The sequence below is a fragment of the Sminthopsis crassicaudata genome, chromosome 1 (assembly GCF_048593235.1).
Source record: "Sminthopsis crassicaudata isolate SCR6 chromosome 1, ASM4859323v1, whole genome shotgun sequence".
Taxonomy (NCBI): Eukaryota; Metazoa; Chordata; class Mammalia; order Dasyuromorphia; family Dasyuridae; genus Sminthopsis; species Sminthopsis crassicaudata.
In genome coordinates this window covers 608,963,858-608,984,628 of record NC_133617.1, presented here as the reverse complement: position 1 = coordinate 608,984,628, position 20,771 = coordinate 608,963,858, and the positions used below count along the sequence as shown (strand labels likewise).

At 33.9% G+C, this 20,771-nt stretch overlaps 1 protein-coding gene across 3 annotated transcripts; it reads right to left on the bottom strand.

The window, feature by feature from the left end:
• Positions 1-843: 843 nt before the first annotated feature.
• MOCS2 (molybdenum cofactor synthesis 2) lies at positions 844-16,350 on the bottom strand. 3 transcript variants are annotated; one of them, XM_074282544.1, is made up of 7 exons: positions 16,264-16,350; positions 11,212-11,333; positions 8,656-8,800; positions 7,258-7,385; positions 6,480-6,630; positions 5,441-5,564; positions 844-1,749 (listed from the first exon to the last, which is right to left on the bottom strand). In XM_074282544.1, exons 3-7 carry the CDS (start codon positions 8,751-8,753, stop codon positions 1,684-1,686), a joined length of 567 nt encoding a protein of 188 aa, XP_074138645.1. In that variant the 5' UTR covers positions 8,754-8,800; positions 11,212-11,333; positions 16,264-16,350; the 3' UTR covers positions 844-1,683. The 3 variants fall into 3 exon arrangements, with proteins under 3 accessions (XP_074138645.1, XP_074138644.1, XP_074138643.1); XM_074282543.1 differs by having other exon boundaries at positions 16,240-16,344; XM_074282542.1 differs by lacking the exon at positions 16,264-16,350 and adding an exon at positions 14,388-14,492.
• Positions 16,351-20,771: the final 4,421 nt, after the last annotated feature.

Below are 20,771 nucleotides of genomic sequence, written 5' to 3'. Positions count from 1 at the left end.
TTCAGGAGGCCCCGAGTTCAAATCTGGTCTCAGACACTTAACACTTCCTAGCTGTGTGACCCTGGGCAAGTCACTTAACCCCAGCCTCAGAAAAAAGAAAAAACAATGATAGGAAGATTTTCTGTTATTTTATTTTATTTGTATTTTATTTATATTTTCTGTTATTTTAACTTATATTTGCATAATATATTAGCAAATTGAGAGATAAGAATTTTAAAAAATCATTTGTCAGAGTATCTCTGAGAGTAGCCATCTTCTTTTGCTTTTATTATTTTATTTATGGACCATCAAATAAAATGAGCATTTTCATAAACAAAATAGAAGAAAAAAAGATGACATTTGAAGCCACAAGTTATAGCTTACTTTTCCTTCTATAATAAATTCAGTATGTGCCTGCTTGTTTGTGATTCTTTCTGGCTTTTCTTCACTTTGCTTCTATATTTTTTTGTAATGCTTCAGTGACCCTTTCTCTCACACTCAACTTAACCCTCATTTCCATTGAGGGAAAAAAAACACCTAAATAGTTGTAATATGTCTATAGTTAAGCAAAACAAATTCCCACATTGGCTATATACAAAAAAAGAATGTCTCCTTCCATCACCTTTCTTAGAAGATAGCCAGCATGCTTGGTCTGGAATCCTGATTGAACATTGCCATATATTCTTAAGTCTTTAGAACTTGTTCACAGCTTCTAAGTCTTTTCAAGCTTTTTTTCTTTATATTGCTATTACAAATCATTCTCTAATTCTGTTAATTTCTAGTTCTTAATCAGTCCAAACAAGTCTTTAATGGGCCCATTTTTGAATGATAGACATCAATATAATTAACAGTTATTAAAGTACATTTTCTTGATTTTATAATGAATTTATTGGCTATAAACTTCATACAAAATTCAGGATGAATCAACAAATAGACTTGAATTGATCTATGATAAAGAACTCTGAACCTTTTGAACATATGTAACACATTAACTATTTATATTATCTTGGTTGAAAAATTGACTTCATGACTCAGGAATTGAAGGATATGTTTTTTTTTTAATTATCTGAAATATTTATTTAAACTTTAAATTTCTTTGCTCTTTGATTTCATACTCCAATTCAATAGTGTAGAAAATAACTAAATTGGGGTCTCCATTCTAACTTTACTAATTATGTCATTATTGATCTTCTAAGAGGACATATAAGTAAGAGGGAAGAAGACACACACACATCTATAAGCAGACAAAATCAACTTGGTAATAGAATTTCTCTTAACACTCTGTAAATCTTAATCATGTCATTATTCCTCTCAACTTCTCTTATTACTAAAGTTTCCCATCCCACCCCATACTTTCTCCTTGCTGTCTCACTGGAACGCTATGAAAGAATCTGTCTTTGGCCAAATATCACGATCTTGCTGAATTAAACAAAATTTAAATTTACATAGCATTTTCAAAGTTTACCAAATATTTCCATGATCCCAACCATGTAAGTTAAACAGTATTTTATCTGATTAAAAGATGATAAAAGTGAGCTTCTGAGAGATTATTATGACTTTACAATAGTCAAAATGTATAGTAAGAGTTATATGTAAAGTCATAATACTTCAGAGAGATAAAAAAGGCTCAGAAATAAAGGAAAAACAACACATAAATACAGTAAATGGAGCAATTTTTAAAACCAAATTTTCACTTAGTAAAAATTAGTTTTTTGTCCAAAAGCATTCTTTGTTTCTTTTCCAAGATGATGTTTCTTCTTCATAAATCTCCTTAAAAAAAACAACAACAACAACAAATGATTTTCAAAATACAGTATTTTACATGGCAATAAATATAAAAGTTCCAAATAAAATAGTCAAACTAAATCTTTCATTTAAAACGCTGTTTCATAAGAACGTAATATTTAGATTTTTTGAAAAGGCATTACCTAAATTCTTTAGCATCCACTGAAACTACTCTGATGCCCCCTCCTCATGACAAAACAAACAAACAAACAAATGAAAAGTTAATGGAAATGAATTTCCAAGATTATGCCAAAATATGAGTTCTAGCAGGTCCTATCAAGCTTGAAAAGACTGAAGTGTTTCCTGGTTGATTATCTGTTGTCTAATATTTAGTCTAGTTAAGTTCCCAAAGATCTTCCCCACACAGTTAGCCACAAAAATTCAAGATGATCATTTTTTAAGATGTAGCAAGATACAGATTCCTGTAGAGGTCAGAAGGATACCCAGATCTACAACATTACAACTTAAACTATTTTTTCTCTAAATATAAGGGTTTTCACTATCAATAAGAATTTTCACTATCAGTGGTCAAATTACCAGGTTGCTTTAAGGTATGATGGATTTGGGTTTAAATCCTAGTTCAGCAACTTATTTTTCTCTGTTTAATCAATTGCCTTACTTCTCTAGGCTTCATCTAATAACCCATCTATTAAATGAAGGAGTTAAACTAGATATACTCTAAAATTCTTTCCATTTATAAATCTGTAAATCTTTTGTCCCATTAAGTACTATAAGGCTCTGCATTCCTTTCTTTCTATTTCTCAGAATACAAATCTTGATCACACAATTTAGCTGAGGAATATAGAAATAATAGTCTTTCTGTTATTCCTCTTTCTACTGACCAACCAAGTCCTCTTGGAAGTGGTATGCGTGTTGGGGGTTAGAAGTAAACTAATAGCAATGGGATTATGTTTCCATGCCCTTTATAGACCCAAGTTAAATCATCATCTATGCAAAAATCACAGTATATGCCAGCAGCCTGATTAAAACTTTTTTTTTTCCCTTAAGCTCATATTTCTACCATACCTATTTATCCCTGAGAGCATCCTTAAACAACAGGGTTCTTTCCCCTCTGACACCACTCTTTTTTTGGTCTGATAATATTCCTTTACATCTTTTCAAAGATCCTTAGTCAAAATGGCAGTTGGCTTTCATCTAAGCGCTGACCCAAAGCTTGACCTGTCTGCAAAGACAGAATACTGCTTGCCAAGAAAAAGAATCCCTTTCACTCTTGACTAAATGAATTCTAAGTGATCACAATAGGGGGAGACTCTTATTATACTACACAAGAGTAGAAAGTTAAAGTTTAACTAGGGTAAGGGACTGATGAACTCTTTAGTACTATTATTGGCTTTCCAGCTTAATGATAACAACTCGAACTTTAACAGCACTTAAATAATTATAAAATGCGGCTATATATCCTATATGAAACTAAAAATGTTACATAATTTTCTCAAGATCACAGAGCTAGTAAAAAGTAGGGAAAGGGCTTGAACTCTTACCTTCTGGTGTAAATATACTATATTTTCAGTAAGTTGCCCGAGAAGCCATCTAGTCCTCTCCATCATTATTTTGTAAAATTCTATTTTGTCTTTTTTTATCCCGATATCACTGTCTCTTTCCAAGCACTCCAAGTACTCACATTTTCAAGAAATACCATTTACTTAGATCTAATTTCCACTGATAATTTACCATCAACCTCAAAATCCTGTTCTAGGTTAAACCTCATTCTCTATTATCTGGTGGCCAACTATAATCATTTAATAACAAAAACAGCTCTTCTGTCTTTGGGAATACTCTATATTTGCTTATATTGCCTAAGACTAATAGGTAGTTAACGAATATTTATTATTTGTTGAATTGAATAAAATTATTTCTCTCAAGATGTATTGTCCTTGTTAGAGGTTAGAAGTTCCCTCTCATATTTCCTCTACTGAAATATATAAGAAAAAAGGATATAAATGTCTTATTGTCCTATCTAGTTCTCCTATGGGTCAGGGAGGCTAATGGAAGAACTAGAATTCCTTACAGCTGGAGAAAGGATTATAACCTACCCAGAAAATCACATGACAGGAAATGCTCATGGATAGGATTAAAAACTTTTTTAAGATTAAGCAATATTCAGCTAGTAACCTACCATGACATTTAAAAATGAAATATATATTCAAAGAAATAATCTTATTTCTTTTAATATTGTTAAGTACCAAGGATTTCTTTTTTAAAAATGATCAAAGTAAGTTAACAGAGACCAAATCTTTTTCCCCTAATTCTATAAAATCTAAACAAAAAACCTAAATTAAAGTCTTTCTGAAAGTTTAAATTGCTAATCTGAATTGTCAGACAACTGGATACTAATAATCTGTCTTCTTATCCATTTTGCAGTGGTTTTACTATTGCTAAAATGCTTTTTTTGTAAACAGGAGTCTTTTCATCTTTGTCTTGGTACTTTTTTCTCCACTTAGTGCTATAATCTATTTAAAGCAGCAACATATATATTTTAATGAGTTTTTAAAGTAACTCTATTAAAAAAAAAAACTTCTTAATTAATACAATAGATAGTGGGAAGGAGGGCACAGTTAGGGAAGATTTAAACAACTATCTTCTCCTTAATGAAAAAAAATGATGGAATCAGAAAAGGAAAATGTTAAATGAAGTGTCTGTAAGTCTTAGGGTCTTTGATGGGGCCAAGGCCTATGTTAATGGAGAAAGTTTTTTAAAAAATTATTTAAAATTAGTTGTTAATTTTTAATTCAATATATACTGAATATCTAAACATTTGTATAGGAAATACAGTCATTTTAAAGTCCTAAATATTGTTAGCTCCATTCAACACAATAATCAATCAAACAATATATTGAGGGTCTGATATGTGATTTAATTACGACTTGTGTCTTTAATTAGGTCTGGAGAAGCACTAAGGAGTACAAAATTACTTGAAAGCTACTATTTTCTGGCTATGGAGCCAAGAGAGCCTGGTTTCAATCCTGCCTCTGATATATACTAACCATTTAACCTCTTAGTGGTCCAAGTATCACTTGCAAACTATTAATTTCAGAGAAGGTATCAATTTGCATTGGGAGAGGGAATTCCTTATGACAATGAAAACATGGTTCTAATTCCCCTTAGTACATATTTCAGGTACTATAATGAATATGAGAAATGGTTTTTGCTCTTAAGGGACATAAATTTTTTAGAGTAAAAAATATCAAGAAAATGAATTAAAGAAGAGTTAAATTTGAGCCTATGTGTTTAAGGAAAAAAAGTGTGAAAACAAAAGTATATGAAATGGGAATAATATAGCAGGCAAGGGAACAAATAGTAAAGTAAAAAGCATGTTTGAGGAACAGCGGTTAGACCAGATTTACTAGAAAAGAATTTATAAAGGAAGTAACATGATATAAGGCTGGAAAGGTAGACTGGAAATTAAATGTGGAAGCGTTGAATACCAGGATAAGAAATACTGACTCTGTCTTATATATTGTAGGGTTTGTAAGTAAGGAAGGTTCATGACATGATGGGATCAGTATTGTAGGAGGCTAACTGCAACAGAGCATCCCTAAAGTGATAAAGATTCCTTGGCATACATAATACTACAAATTTTGTGAAAAAAAATGTTTGGTATTCCTGAGCATACAGAAATATGTCTAAATGGCAGTCAGATATCAAATTGTTTTACCTTTTTCCAAATTGGAACTTTGGCTTTTAATGTATCAATAACATATTTCACAGCTTCAAGGGATGCAGCTCTATGCGCTGAAGACACAGCAATGATTACACTTGTTTCTGTTACTGGAACTAAGCTGAAATAAGATAAAGAGGAAAAATGTTTTACACTTAATTTGATTAATTTGTATTTTAAGTAATAAGGGTGCTATACTAGACACAACTTATAACTAGAATTTGCTACAAAAATATCATATGGTTCTTAAACATAGTGTTGAAATTATATTCTACATCAGAGTTTCATCCAAATGAGAAAATAGAAGTTAAGCTAATTTGTTGCTTTCCTATCTTTTCAAGAGGAGAAAGATTCAATTATATGGTACCCTTGAGTATATCATGTTGAATATTCTATGATCTTTCTGCATAGGGAAAGTCTTTTCTACCTAATTTCCACTGTACATTGTAACTCTTACTAAACACAGATCCCATTTCAAGAACTCCCTAGAAAACCTGAAACTGTATTTCTTTTTGTATAAGAATACAAATTAAATTAAATGTCTGCTAGTTACTTTAAGTAGAATATCTGTCATGATAAGCAGGAACTATAAAAAGTACAAGGTGACTCTTAAAAAAAAAAAAAGAAAGAAAGAAAGAAAGAAAAAAAGAAAGAGTACTGGTTTATTAGACTCACAGGCAAAGGACAACTAAGAATTTTCAAGAATTTTAAATATGTTCTACAGCCATATCTTTGCTAATTTATATTGCTATTAGACAAAGCACAACAATGTTATTAATGCTAAGACACATCATGTTTAGAAAGGACTGAAAATAAATTTTGCTAATAAATTTAGTGTTTGATTAAAAAAAAAAAAAGCCAAAGATGAAATAACACAACTGCCCTCAGATTTTTATTACATATATTGCTTCCTCCCTTGACATAGAGTTCAGCTGCAGGATTATTGTATCAGGTACTCTACATCACAATAAATACACTTTTCAAGACAGCAGCAAATAGCATTGAATTTTACAAAATGTAATGAGGCTCAGCTTACCCAAGTCGATGGTACACAGCTATGTGCTTGACTGGCCACTGCTGTCTAACAGCACTACATATTTTTCTGACTTCAGCTTCTGCCATTGGCATATATATTTCATATTCTAAGGTAACAACTTTTTTCCCTTCAAAATTATTTCTTGTAGTTCCTAAAATAAAACCCAAAAAAATTTAATAATTAGTGACAAACCATGTTTCCTTAAAAATACAGATATGATGGTACTTACAGGAAAAAAAAAATTTTTCCCACAAAACAATAAACTTAATTAGTCCAATATTAATTTAAAAGTTTTCTAGAATGTATGTAATGATGGTAATTGACTATCTATAGACCCAGATTTAAGGGAAAGAAACTAAACATGGAATCATTAAAATAGTCTTTCAAACTAAACAAAATTATTTCACTTAGAGGAATAAAACAGTGTTATTCTTATGGCACCACTAGATGATATTCAACACTAAAAAGAAAATAATTTAAATTACTATATTGTTTCTAGAATAGGAGAATTTTTCTTCAACATTAACAGAAAAATAAAAAGATGTAAGTAATGACTACATTTTTTCTTGATCCTTACATTACAAAATTTGAATTAAGAATTTTTTGGAACTCACTAAAATCCCCAATAAAATACTAAATAAGTTCCTTAACATCACATATTTCAGACTATTTCTTAATAAACTTTGAAATTTTGACTAAATTAAGTCTAAACAAAAGTAGAACTATCATTAGATCAGATTGCTCCTATGCTTAGAAAAGTGTAAAAATTAAAACTCACCCACAAACAGAGACACAGCTCCACAGACAGGAGAAACCACCAATTGTGAGACATCATCTACTGAGAGCTTCTCAGCAGTAAATTTGATTATATCTTTAGGTTCTTCTTCAATTGCACTCATAGATTCTCTAGAAATGAAAATATTTCTAGAATTCATTAAGTATTATCACTAACCTTTTCCTTCACTTCTCAAGTATTAGAAGATGAAAAACAAACAAATAAAAAAAAAAGAAGTGAGTAATATTAGATGATATGGTAGAACTGATTGAACACTAAAGTTGAAACTCCCTAGCTCACTGAATAACTGTGCATAATGCATTTAGTAATGCAGTCAGTTTTGATTTGGGAGAGACTGCCTTTAATTTATATTAATGTAGGGCATAAGAGAAGTAATTAAATGTCAAGTATGATGACAAAAACAGAATTGTTTTATATTTACATCATACTTTGCTGTTCACAAACTATTTTCTTTACAGCAACTTTGTAAGATGATACAAGAATTGTTATCCCCATTTTACAAATGGGGAAACTGAAGCTCAGAGCAAAGATATGACTTGCTTAAGGCCATAAAACTGAAGGCTCAAGACCCAGAAGACAATAATCCTCTACAATGTTGGTCTTCAAGGACCTAAATTTCAAGTTGGTCCTGAGGACAGTGTCTCCCCAACAAGTAATGTGAACTCTGGGAAGGCGAACAAACCAACTCTGATGATTCACTTCCTCCCACTCCATAATTTCCCTGCCACACTACTATCTGCCAGGGTGAGGGTCACTTCTTATTGCATCTAGCAAATTAATCTTTTTATACACACACCCTGACCCTGAAGTCTGTTGTCTCCATACACCTACCCTTCTTCTCCTGCACTGTAGTTGCTATTGTACTCTGTCCCTAAGGGTTTAAGTTACAGCAGGGAGAAGGGAAGAACAAGCTGGTAATACAGCACAAATTATGAGCACAACTTGTGCCACATCCTGGCAAAATGCTGACCTTACATCTAGGGAAAGAAAAGTTTCTTCCATACTATTACTCATTACCAAAGCAAAGGCCTAGAAGATATATAAGGGAAAGAACAATAAGTCTGAAGTCAAAGGACCTGAGTTCAAATTACCCCTCTGATGACTTACCTACATGATCTTGAGCATATCACTTAGTTTAATTTCAAACCTCCTTATCTGCAAAGTGAGGGAATTGAACCAGATTCCTTCTGAAGTCACTTCTAGTTCTATGATTTTATAATGCAAAAATGTTTCAAATTGATATTAACGTGGCATCTTAGAATAAAAGTAACTAGTCCAGGCACACAACAAAAAGTAGCAAGCTCAAGAGAATTGTTGACAAGTTTTCTCATATATTTTTTCTTCTACATGGCAATGGTAACAAGTGGAAATCATACATACCCTGACAACCCAGAGCTATTATCCTCCGCTAATGGGGGGGATAACTGCAATCTCGTCACCTGGCTGCAAGAAGAGGAGCTGATCTCCAAGCTGGACATACTCCTGACGAACAGCAAATATGACTTGATCTCTCACATCAGCTAACCTGAAGAAAACATAAAAGCTAGACCAATCAAAATTTTGACAAATAAGTTTCTAAAAATCAACAACTGAAATTTCACTGTTCTCAAAATCCAAAATATGAAAACTTAATTCAAAATAATGCATTTATTATTCTATAAAGAAAGTTAAGAAACACATAGAAAAAATGGAAAAAACAGGAATTGAGTCATACATGAAAGGAAGGAAAAAGATAAAAAGTAAAATGAAACTACACAGTATACATTGTTTATTATATGTGATTCTCTCTTTGTATAGGCTAAGTCATATTAAGAAGAAACCAAAACAAAAAAGGCAAATTTCTTGTTCAAAATCAATTTCTTCCTTTTCTGCCACTGAATACTTTATCTTGGTATTCTGTAACCTTTATATACTGATAATACCTTAAGTCAAAATTTACACCTACTTATGTTTAACTTTTTTACTGATATATTTAGGGGACTATGATTTGGCATCATATATGCCAGCCTGTTTTCATGGAATTTTCTTGAATCCTCAAATGATTATGAAATGCTATTGATAGATAGATAGATAGATAGATAGATAGATAGATAGATATTGCTATTTTTTGTCATCACAAACCTTACCAAGCATTTTGACTTATGTTTTGAGTAAAATAGATCTGATCTCATTTGACCAATAGTTAAGCTCTCTCACTGCTCTCTCCACTAACAAACCAGCAGCTGAGTGATCAAGAAAGTATTCCCTATTTTTAATTTGGGGGGGAGGGTTGTTTGCACTTATGATTTCATCCTCCAGTATTGCAGGTCAGTGACTCATCTATACCCTAGAATCTTAAAACAGTTTCCTGGGACGGACATGTAGACATTTGCCTCTTGTCACTGCATGTGTGAGAGACAGATCTTCCTGACTCCAAGGCCAGGTTCCTAAGCAATATGCCACTCTGCCTTTTTTATGTATGTCAGAACAATTTAAAAAATATATGCTGAAGATAACACATACTAGCCATAGAAAAGAAGCACCTCTTCCATTGGAGCTGCCTTCTGAACCAGCTTCTGGGAAGGGCCAGGGGTAGTTCCACAATCTCAGGCACATGAATAGCCTTCTCTTTTTTTTTTAAGCTTTATAGATAGTCAGGCAAACTCAAAATAGCAAGTGATTAATATCAGATTCTCATCTAAATATAATAAATTGTGCAAAATTTTAAAATATAGATACATACATGTTCATGTTACAAGTTTATGTATTATTTCCTGAAGGCTATCAATCATTGCTAAAACTATCATGTTAAATATGGCATTGTAACATGTTTGTATTAAATACCGACATTAAAAATTAAAATTTTATTATAAAATAAGTACAAAAATAATTTATGAAAGAGTTCAAAAGTTATTACAACCATCAATGTTTTCAAAACTTGAAGAAATAAAATAATGTAAAACATAAAATCCAGTAACAAATTTTGTTTTCCAAGTCTTTAAATTCCTGAATTTCAACTTTAAAATTTTCAAGTTTGAAAAGTATTCAAACTTCTTTTTAAAAATTCCGAACAAGATTTACTGCAATTTATATACATTATAGGATGCAAAGAAGTTGGAACCTATCTAATTAAAACACCTTATTTTACGGATGAGAAAACTGAGGCACCAGGAGGTAAAGTAAGTTACCTAAAATTATAATGGTAAAAAACAGCAATGCCACTATTCAAATCTATTTCCCCAAATTCAGTTTTATTTCCATTACACTATATTAATTTCTATGTCTGCCCATGGGGAAAAAAAACAAAACCTGAAAACTGAAAGCACTGGAAAAAAAAAAAACTATCAGTAAAAAACAAATTAACAGTGAATTTTTTTTATATCAAGTTTACAAACACTTAAATCCAGATGCTTAAACTCAACTTACTTTTAAGCTGTCAATTTTGCACATTATGTATGATAGGGCTATGGCGACATATTTTATAACTGAAATCTGGAATTTTTTAAAGAGATGAGGACCAGCGATAAATTACAGTCAGTTTGTTTACTGATCAGGAACTGGCAGGATGATGATGTACCTTCAAGATCATGTAGTCCAAATCCTTCATTTCAGAGAAAAGTAAATTAAGGTCTAGAGAAAGGAAGAACCTTTCCAAAGGTTATATGGCTAATTTGGCACAACCTCAGACCCTCTGCACTTGGTACTCTTACTATTCTATCCACTATGCTACAATGTCTTCTTTGTTCTCTGGAGACTATAGGAGCTATATGTCTCATCAGAATAAAATAACCTCTTGTGATAAGATCCAGTCTACCCTATAATACTTAATGAGCTTTCAATGATCATCACTCGGAACTGCCTTTGCTCTGGAAATGGAGAGATGCCATTTAAGACCCCATATTGTAAAAAGGCCCACCACTCTCACCAACCCGACATATTCCACAAATGTTTAACTACCTAGGATGTTGTCTTTCAATCTCTTCCCACAGCTTCAGAGACTTTATTTGTTGTGGCACAGAAATGGTCTCTGAACGAACACCTGCTAATTCAGCACTTCTTGCAAAATATAACACAGTAACCTACAGAGAGCAGGAGGAAAAGGTCATCAATAACATGTCACAGTCTTAAGAATTTTCATTCCAAGTAGAAGGAAGAAAAAAACATCCTAAAACAACACACAAAAAACCTTTAGAATTTTAGATCTGGAAAAATCTTTCAGGACAATATAGTTTAATTCATTTATTTGTCAGATGATGATACGAAAGTTTAAAAAGTGCCCAAAGTTGAATGCAACTAAGGAACATGAATAGATCCTAGGTTTGCTGACTTGCCAGGTCAGTATACTTTTCCCAGGACACCTTAATACTAAAAACTTGAATTACTGTACCTTGTAAGCAAATAATTGTAATTACCTAGGCCCAGTGCTTTGCTAACAGTAAGTACTTAATAAATGTTTGTTGAAGTAAACAGAATTTTATATACTAAAAATGTAAATAGAAAATTGTCAATACAATTCCAAAAGACCCATGATGGAAAATGATATCCATAACCAAAGAAAAAACTATGGAATCTGAATGTTGATAGAAGTATATTACTTTAACTTTTTTTTCTGCCTTGTAATTTTTCCCTTTTGTTCTGATTCTCTTTTCACAAAATAACTAAGGTAAAAATGTTTAATATTACAGTACATGTATAATTATATCAAATTGGTTATAGTCTTGGGCAGGAGAGAGGAAAAGGAGGGAAGGAAAAAATATGGAACTCAAAATGTTAAAAGTGAATATTGAAAGCTATTTTTACATATAATTACAAATAATAAGATACTATTAAAATAATTTTTTAAAATAAAATTATCTTTTTTTAGGCAATTGGGTTAAGTGACTTGTCCAGAGCCTTGCAGTAAATGTTAAGTGTCTGAGGTCAAATTTGCACTCAGGTCTTCCTGACTCCAAGAACAGTGCTTTATCTCCTGGGCCACCTGGCTGCCCCCAAAAAGAAAATTATCAACAAAATTAGACCTTTAGAAAATAAAATTCTTAGGTTATTTCAAAGAAAAACTTACAAGTTTTCAAATTCAAACTCCACTATTCCTAAGGTCTGTCCTCAAATCTTGAAATATATAATATCAATCATTTTACTATTAGCAAATAACTCACAATAATTGTAGAACTGCTTTCATTTTTACACCACTCAAGTATAAAGACTTTAGCTGATAGGTCATTTTTTTTTTAAATTACACCTGACCAATTAGGTGAAAATTTTTATACATAATTGTGCAAAAATTCATGAATATATTATTTTATCAGAAAGGGCCTCAGTAAATGAGGAGGTTGGACTGAATGATTTCTATCATTTCTTCATAGAACTTTAAACTCCTATGCTTCCACGACCCAGTTGCTTAGGACTGATTATGTTATGTAACATATGAAATAATACTAACATTTACAAAAAACAGGTGGTAAAGCAGGAACAGAAATTACAACGAGAACTTGAAACACAGGATAAGCAGGTTAATTAATTCCCAGGCTCAGTAGGAAACTGACAACCCTCAATCCAAAGGCATTGCATAGAGTTAATGTTCCAAAATGCAAGGCAAAATATTAACTAACATACAATCATCAGTTCTAAGTTACTGAAATATGTCCATCAATGGACAATTTTACATACATGGAGCCTTTTTTTTTTTTAAGGGAACGTATGATTCCTGACATTTTTTTTAAAATCCAAATACTATTTCAAGTATCTGCAACAAAAGTTACACCTTTACTAAACACTTTGTAACCTTAATAAAGAGTTGGTATTATTCTTACTGAAGCCAAGAGCCAGGGCTTCACTGACAGGAACTGGGAGAGTAAAATTAAAATTGAGGACAGGGCAGTTTCATCCAAACCAGAAAAGTAAACTTTAACTTGATTGCACAAAACTGAAGGGAAGAAGGAGCAGAGATGGTTTTTAAACAGACATCCCTCTCAATGTCCAGTCTGTCACAGAAGTCCCAAACCACTAAGGATAGGTGCCAGGACCACAGTTCTAGAAGTGGAAGGAGGCTTACCCAAGGTTACACAGGTGGTAAGCATCCGAGGCACAACTAGAACCTAGGTCCTCTAATTCAAGATAACAGTCAAAACTTGGGGGGAAAAAATGTAAGTTAAATAGGTCATTCCTGTTTATGCATCCCTATCATTTCTTTTTTTAATCATTTTAATTTTATTCTTACATGAAGACAAAAATTAACTTTTCTAAAATTAAGAATTCCATATTTTTTCTTCCCTCCTTTCCTCCAATTTGATTGGCAAAACAATTGGATATAGATTCAAAGACAAACAGACTAAAAACGCTCAAGAATATAAAGTAAATGTGTGTGTGTGTGTGTGTGTGTGTGTGTGTGTGTGTTTTGGTCTGTGTTCAGACTCCAATGCTTCTTTCTCCAGAGGCGAAGGGCATTTTTCATCCTGATCCTCAAGAACGGCCTTGGATCATTCTACTGCTAAGCACAGCGAAGTCATTCAAAGTGGATCATCATATAATATTGCTGTTAATCAAAGTTTTGATTGTGCTCATTTTACTCCCATCATTTCTTTAGATTCTCTCCTTTTTCTAGGGATGGTGGGGAGAGCCGAAAGCGAAGGCTGAGGATGTGGGAATATGACTGGCAATCCGCTGGCTTATTCAACCAATCAACATTTATTAATCACCTGCTACATACGGAGAACACTACGTTAAGCACAGGGGATACAAAGAGGCAAAAGACAAAGCTGTCATCAAGAAGCTTAGAAGTAATCTAACGAAGAGAGAACGTGCAAACAAATATATACAAAGGCATAGAGATAAGGAAAACATCTATTAAAGCGCCTACTATATACCAAGCGCCGGAAGACACAAACAGAAGCAAGAGAACGCCCCTGCCCTCAAGGGGCTCACAATCTCATGGAGACTACTCGCGAATATATACCAACGAGCCATAAACAGGACAATCAGGCAAAATAAGGGGAAGGGAGCACTTAATTTTCTAGGATCGTGGGTCTGGATCCGGAAGGAACCCCGCCGTCAACCCAACCCAAACTCCAGCTGGGGAAACTCAGGCCCGCAAGATGAAGCGACCTGCCTGGGGTCACACAGCCGGTGGCGCTCACCTGGGTCTGCGGCACCATCCCGCCCCTGGAGCCCTAGTCTCCGGACTCCAGACACAGATCTGACACTTCCCCACAGGGCCCGACTGAGGCGGAGGCAGAGGGGGCCTGGGTAAAGGAGAAAGTGAAGGTGGAGGGCGGGGCCGGAACCGACCTACTGGGTGGTACAGAAAGTTAGCGCACGCCTCCGGCCCCGCCCGCAGCGAATCACCAGGGCATGCGCAGATCCCACGTGCAGGCCGAGAGTGCGAACCCCGCCCTTTTCCTCCCCCTCAGACCCCCTGTGGTCGTGAGATATCGCGAGAATTTCCGAGTCTACGAATCGGACAAACAGGGTCCTGGCGTCATTTAAAAGCGCCCGACGGGGGCGTCATACAGAATTCGTCCAAAAAAAGCGAAATTTTATTCTTACATGTAGACAAAAATTAACTTTTCTGAATTAAGAAGTTAAAATCTTCCCTCGTGGTCGGCTTTGAGTTTGCCGAGGGTGATCTTGCAGAGCCAAAGCTGAGGTCCTGATCCCACACGCCTCGCGCCCGGAAACCGCGCTCTTTCTGAGGATGCTGAGAGCGTCCCCACCGCTCCCTGGCCGGGTGTAAATCTCCCGCTATTTCCTCCCGCTTGTCTTCTCTCCAGACTCCAGATTTTTTTTTTCCTCCATTAGGTGCTTTTGGAGGATTTGAAATTGCATTAATACAAGTTCTCGTAGTCTGGAAATTTCTGAAGGTGTCTAAGAACCTTTCAATGGGCTTCAGAAGTCAAAAATATTTTCCTCATAATACTAAGGTATTTTATTTTCTAGTCAGGTAAATGTTGATAGATATAACTAACAAAGACTTTCTGGTGGTCCTCAATTTTTAAAAGTGAAAAGAGGACTTCATACCAAAGAGTTTAAGAATCGGTGAGTGAAATGAAACTAGGAGGCATAAAATAGATTTCTGGGGATTAGACTGAACTCACATTCTGCACCCATTCCCAACCTTATCTCATAAAGCTTACATAGGACATACTCTACTTGTGGCCTACCCTTTCAGCTCCCAATCTCTGAGAATTCTTCAGAAACCTCAGCTCCTTCAATCCCTTCAGAGAGGTAAGACTAGGAATCCTAGATGATGTAGTGTCCCAGAGGAAATAAAATCTTTCATGCTCCTAGATAGGCAAGAGACAGTGTTGAACTTCCTTCCGAATAAGCCAGGACTGGAGTGGGAAGGGGCAATGCAGATACATTTTTTTTTTCCCATTTATTACCTAAAATGGAGGTAGAACAAAGAAGCCCATCCCAACCTATTCCAGCTTTTGAAATCGCTTCACTCTTTAAATCTGTCAGGCTACCAGGACACTTGGAATTTTAAAATTGGTTTTAGTACATCAGAAAAATTGAGCCTGCAAAATAACTGCAATTTTTACTTCAGGGGTTAATGGGGCTTATCAGAGTCCAGACTACAGATTTGTAGCTTAGTAAGACATACATATAGATATACAAACATAGACATAAACATGTTTTTATAAATATATGTGTGTGTGTGTATATATATATATATATATATATATATATATATATATATATATATATATATATATATCCCAATGTATTAAACCCATGGGTCATAAAAATCTATTGTTATTACTTCTATATAAAGAAAACACAATAGTTAATAATAATCTTGGAAATATAAGGCATATGATTATTACCACGAAGAAAATAACTTTGGCATTTCTCCTCTTTGGGAGCATAAATCAATGGGGACTTTCCTAGGAAGCAGAAGAAGGAGAATTGGGGAGGAAGGAAGAGAAAAGGAAGGGAGGGGGGATATAGAAGGACAAAAGCATTTTTAGATTATAAAACCAGGCCTACTTGATTCAGCTCTGGTTTTGTTACCAGGTTTCACTGTAGACAGAGCCCAGAAATCACTCTCTCTTCTCTTAGGTAGTGAAGGGAAGAGATCAAGAATGTTCTGGCTCTTATTCCCTCTGAAACCCACCCATAAGAAAAAAAAGAGACATTAAGAATCAAGGTCAAAGGCCAAACTCCCAAAGTCCTGGCTATTTATTCAGTTCAAAAAGCTTCCCATCCTGCTAATCTCATTGGCTTTTCAGTTCCATCTGTGAGGATGAGGCAATGTTTGTCTACATCAAAGGCTTTTGCCAGCAAACGTAATCAGTTTGGAAGGAGTATAGGCTGATCCCCATTAAGTTAGCAGAGATCTATTTACATTGGTGTTCACAATAGTGAATCAAAAAGGTCGGTGAATGAGGGTCAGAACATTCTGCACTCTTATTCAAGCTGATTGAAGGTGTAACCACAGGATATTATCAAGAAAAGGAGGAGCTGAATTATTAGCGATAACATTGCCAAGAAAACTGGAGAGCTAGGGTCACTTTGTAACATTAATACTTGCTAAGTGCTTTGCAAATATTAAAGCCCTGGATAAATGTCAGTTTATTGTTGTTACTATTCTTCCCATTTTGTCAGCAAAGAATTGATCTGTTAACTTTGTCATATGTACAGTTGCACTTGAAACATAAAATCCACACATCTCACATCTAGTCTTTTTATCTAAACATTGACCATCACCCTATCCAAATGTCTTTTAATCTAGATCTGACTTTACTTTATATTGAAAAATTACTTGCAGATTTGTAAATCTCTAATTTGGGATACTTTGAGTTTTGCAGAGATCCCCCTGCAATGATTTTGTTTAAACAAGATGCATATGGTTAATAAATGCAAATAATATGGATCATATTTTTTAAAAAAAACCTTATTCCACATGTAGAAGATAACTACTCTTTTATTTGGGGGGAGCAGGGATAGTTAGTGAAAAGTGAAAATATGTCTCTGTCTGAGGCAGTTTGACCTCTTACCTATGTGTGATGGGTGAGATCTACAGTCTTTTGACCAATGTCTTTAACATACCCTTGGTACTCTTTGAAATAGTTCATTGAAAAACAGATGGTGCAGTAGTTACTTTTTAAAGGAATAGGAAAGCATGACCACATCTGGAATTAATCTTTAGTTTCTTAAATTAGCAGATCACCCAGGTTTCTATCCTATCCATATGACTTCCATAGATTTTACTAAATAACATGCTACTAATAAAGCACATGACACAAAAAGATAAATATTTGCTGGTCTATTTCATAATTTGGTATTAAACACTCCCCCTCCCCATTAAACTCATTTTCCTAACTTCAATAAATTTATTTGTAAAATATTTGATTCTGCTTAAAAAAAAACATTCATTTGGGCATGGATTCATTACTCAGCTATTATTTCATTTTTTCCAAATCATTTGGTCTACATAATGTACCTGCAACATGTCAGCATTTCCAAGAATATTAAAATTAAGAATAGTTCCTCCCCCTTGTGGCCATTGCTTTAATCACATTCCATTCTCTGCTAACCCCACAAAATGATGAATATGAGTGTAATACTGTATTGTACTTTTATATTCAAATTTACATTCTTGATTCTTGTTTAGCAGCTATATTTAAGACTGATCTATAAAACATAAACTGACTATTCCCTTCAAGAAGTTGTATGTACAGACCCTGAATGGAAAACTTACTATATTCAGATTTCATTTCTCCATTATAAAAATTATAAAGAAACTTAACCAACATCTGAATACATATCTATATTATATATATATACAGATAAAAGAGGATTGTGCATGGAGCTATGAACCTGCTCTACTATTAAACTGCTTGGTTTTCTTTTTAAGCATATCATAAATTCAACATGTAACTCCAAAACAAGGGGACAGCTTTTTCCAAACACTGTTCTTTGTGTTCACATTAGTATTTCACATTCTCAGCAATAAAATAATTTTCAGTTAGCAATTAGTCACCTTTAGTCACAGAGCATTTCTAGGTAAATAAAATATAAGATCTTCCTTTAAGAAATCTGTATTGTAAAAGTGAGGTTATCATGGAAGAAAATATAAAAAGCAAATAAACACATACACGATGTGATTATAATGATATTGATTATCATATATTGCTTTTGGGTTTATGTCTGATTTAGGGTCATATTTCCTATATCTTTATTACTGTCTATCTGGATTATAGCAGTAATCTTCCAATCTCTACTTTTTTTCCTTTCTACTCTTTCTTTAAAGCATTTTTTAAAACTTCATTTTAATTTTCAAAGACATCCCTCCCCAACTGTACTTACCCTTACTTATTTAAACAAAAGTACAGTTAGGTAAAACAATCTGCTATTGTCCCTATCTGATGGCATTTCCCTCTCTTATTACTATAGCCTATTCCTCTCCTAAGAGGAGCGAATTATATGCCATCAGTCTTCTGGACTAGAGTCTCTACTGAATCAAGCAGAATTCTGATATCTTTGGATGTATTTGTATTCTTCTGATCTCTAGTGTTTTGTTATACTATGCCTATGACCCTGGGTTCTTGAAAGTTATGTCAATGGAGTATATCCTCTATCCTGTTCTATCATGCTGAAAAAGCTTCAAGTATGTCCCCTTTGACAGACTAAATCTTATTTCTATGGAGTAGTTCAGTTAATTACACCAAAATCATTAGGCTGACCACTTTGTGATATATTGTTTGGCTATGGCAACCCATGAAAAAGAGAAAAATACTTCCCCTAAAAAAAAAATCAGTCCTGTGGGATCCCTTCTGACCCACAGAATGGCAAAGTGGAAGAAAAGGTGGCAGATTTGCTAAAAAAAAAAAAAAAATCACAATTGTTACGTTATCAATAAACTTCACCTTGACTGTTGACACTCTAAATATGAGATCCAGTGACCAAAAATCAGGCTTACTGTGAAAAGAGCTGAAACACATCAATCTTTATTTTCTTCTATAAACAAAAATATGAAGAAAGAACCAAGTTATAGCTAAATTAAAGGAATGATTTCAGATACTCTTTGAAGAGGCAAATAAAGAACTTTAAAGAATGGTCTCTCTTCTAACAGTGCCTTCACCTGATACAGGTCTCTTATCACCCCACCTTTGAATACTATAATAACTTGCTCTCTGAGGTCCCTGACACAAAGCTCTCCTTACTCCAGTCCCTTGTCCATACAGCTGTCCAAGTGATTTTGTTAAATCCAAGTCTAACCATGTTGCTTCCCTCCTCCACCATTCAGTTGACTTCAGTGGTTCCCTATAGCCTGAAAGATCAAATGTTTATTACATCTTTTGGCCTTTGAAATCCTTTATAATTTGCCCCACTTGTCTTTTTATAACATATTCCTATGTTGTATTCCAATGATACTGAGTTCTTTGCTGTTCCTCCTATAAGATATTTTATCTCCTGCATTTTTACTGGCTGTTTCCCAAGCCTTAGGTGTTCTCCTGCCTCTTAGCTTCCCACTTTCCTTTCTTCAAGTCCCACTTCTGTTCATTATTTCCAAGTATACAGCTTGTTTATATGCAGTTTTTCATGAGTTATTTCCTCCATTAGATACAAGCTTCTTGAAACTTTCTTTGTATCAACCCTGTTCTTAGCACAATGCTTAGAACATAATAAGCACATAACAAATATCTATTGACTAACAATGAATTAATAATAATAATAGCTAGCAGTTGTATAACACTTTAACATTTGTAAAACTCTTAGAGGTAGATGCTATTATCCTGATTTTCCAGATGAAGAAACTCAGGCAGAGAAGATTAAATGATTCACTCAGGAGCGCATAATCAGGAAGTGTTTGTTTTTTTTTTTTCAATAGTATTTTATTTTTCCACATATGTGTAAAGATAGTTTTCAACATTCATTTTTGTATGGCTTTGTGTTTTAAATTTTTGTCTCTCCCTCCCTTAATTCCTCCTTCCCCAAGACAGCAAACAATTTTATATAGGTTAAATATATGTGATCCTTTTAAACTTATTTCATATTTGTCATTTGTGAAAGAAAAATCAGAATGAAAGGGGGAAAACTACAAGAAGGAAAAACAAATATAAAAGTGAAAATAATATGCTCTGATCCACATTCAGCCTCCATAGTTCTCTCCCTAGATTTGATTGGTATTTTCCATCCCAAATCTATTGAAATCACCACATTGTTGAGAAGACCAAGTTCATCACAGTTGATTATCACATAATCTTGTTGCTGTGTACAGTGTTCTCCTAGTTCTGCTTACTTCATTCAGCATTAGGTCATGTGAGTCTTTCCAAGCTTTTCTGAAATCAGCCTGCTCATCATTTCTTATAAAGCAATAAGGTTACATTTCCTTTATATACCATAACTTATTCAGCCATTCTCTAACTGATGGACATTCACTCAATTTCCAATTCCTTGCTACTACAAAAAGACCTGCTACAAATATTTTTGTGCATATGGATCCTCCCATCCCCCCTCCTTTTAAAAAATCTTTTTGGAATATAGACCCAGTAGTTAGACTACTGGATCAAAGT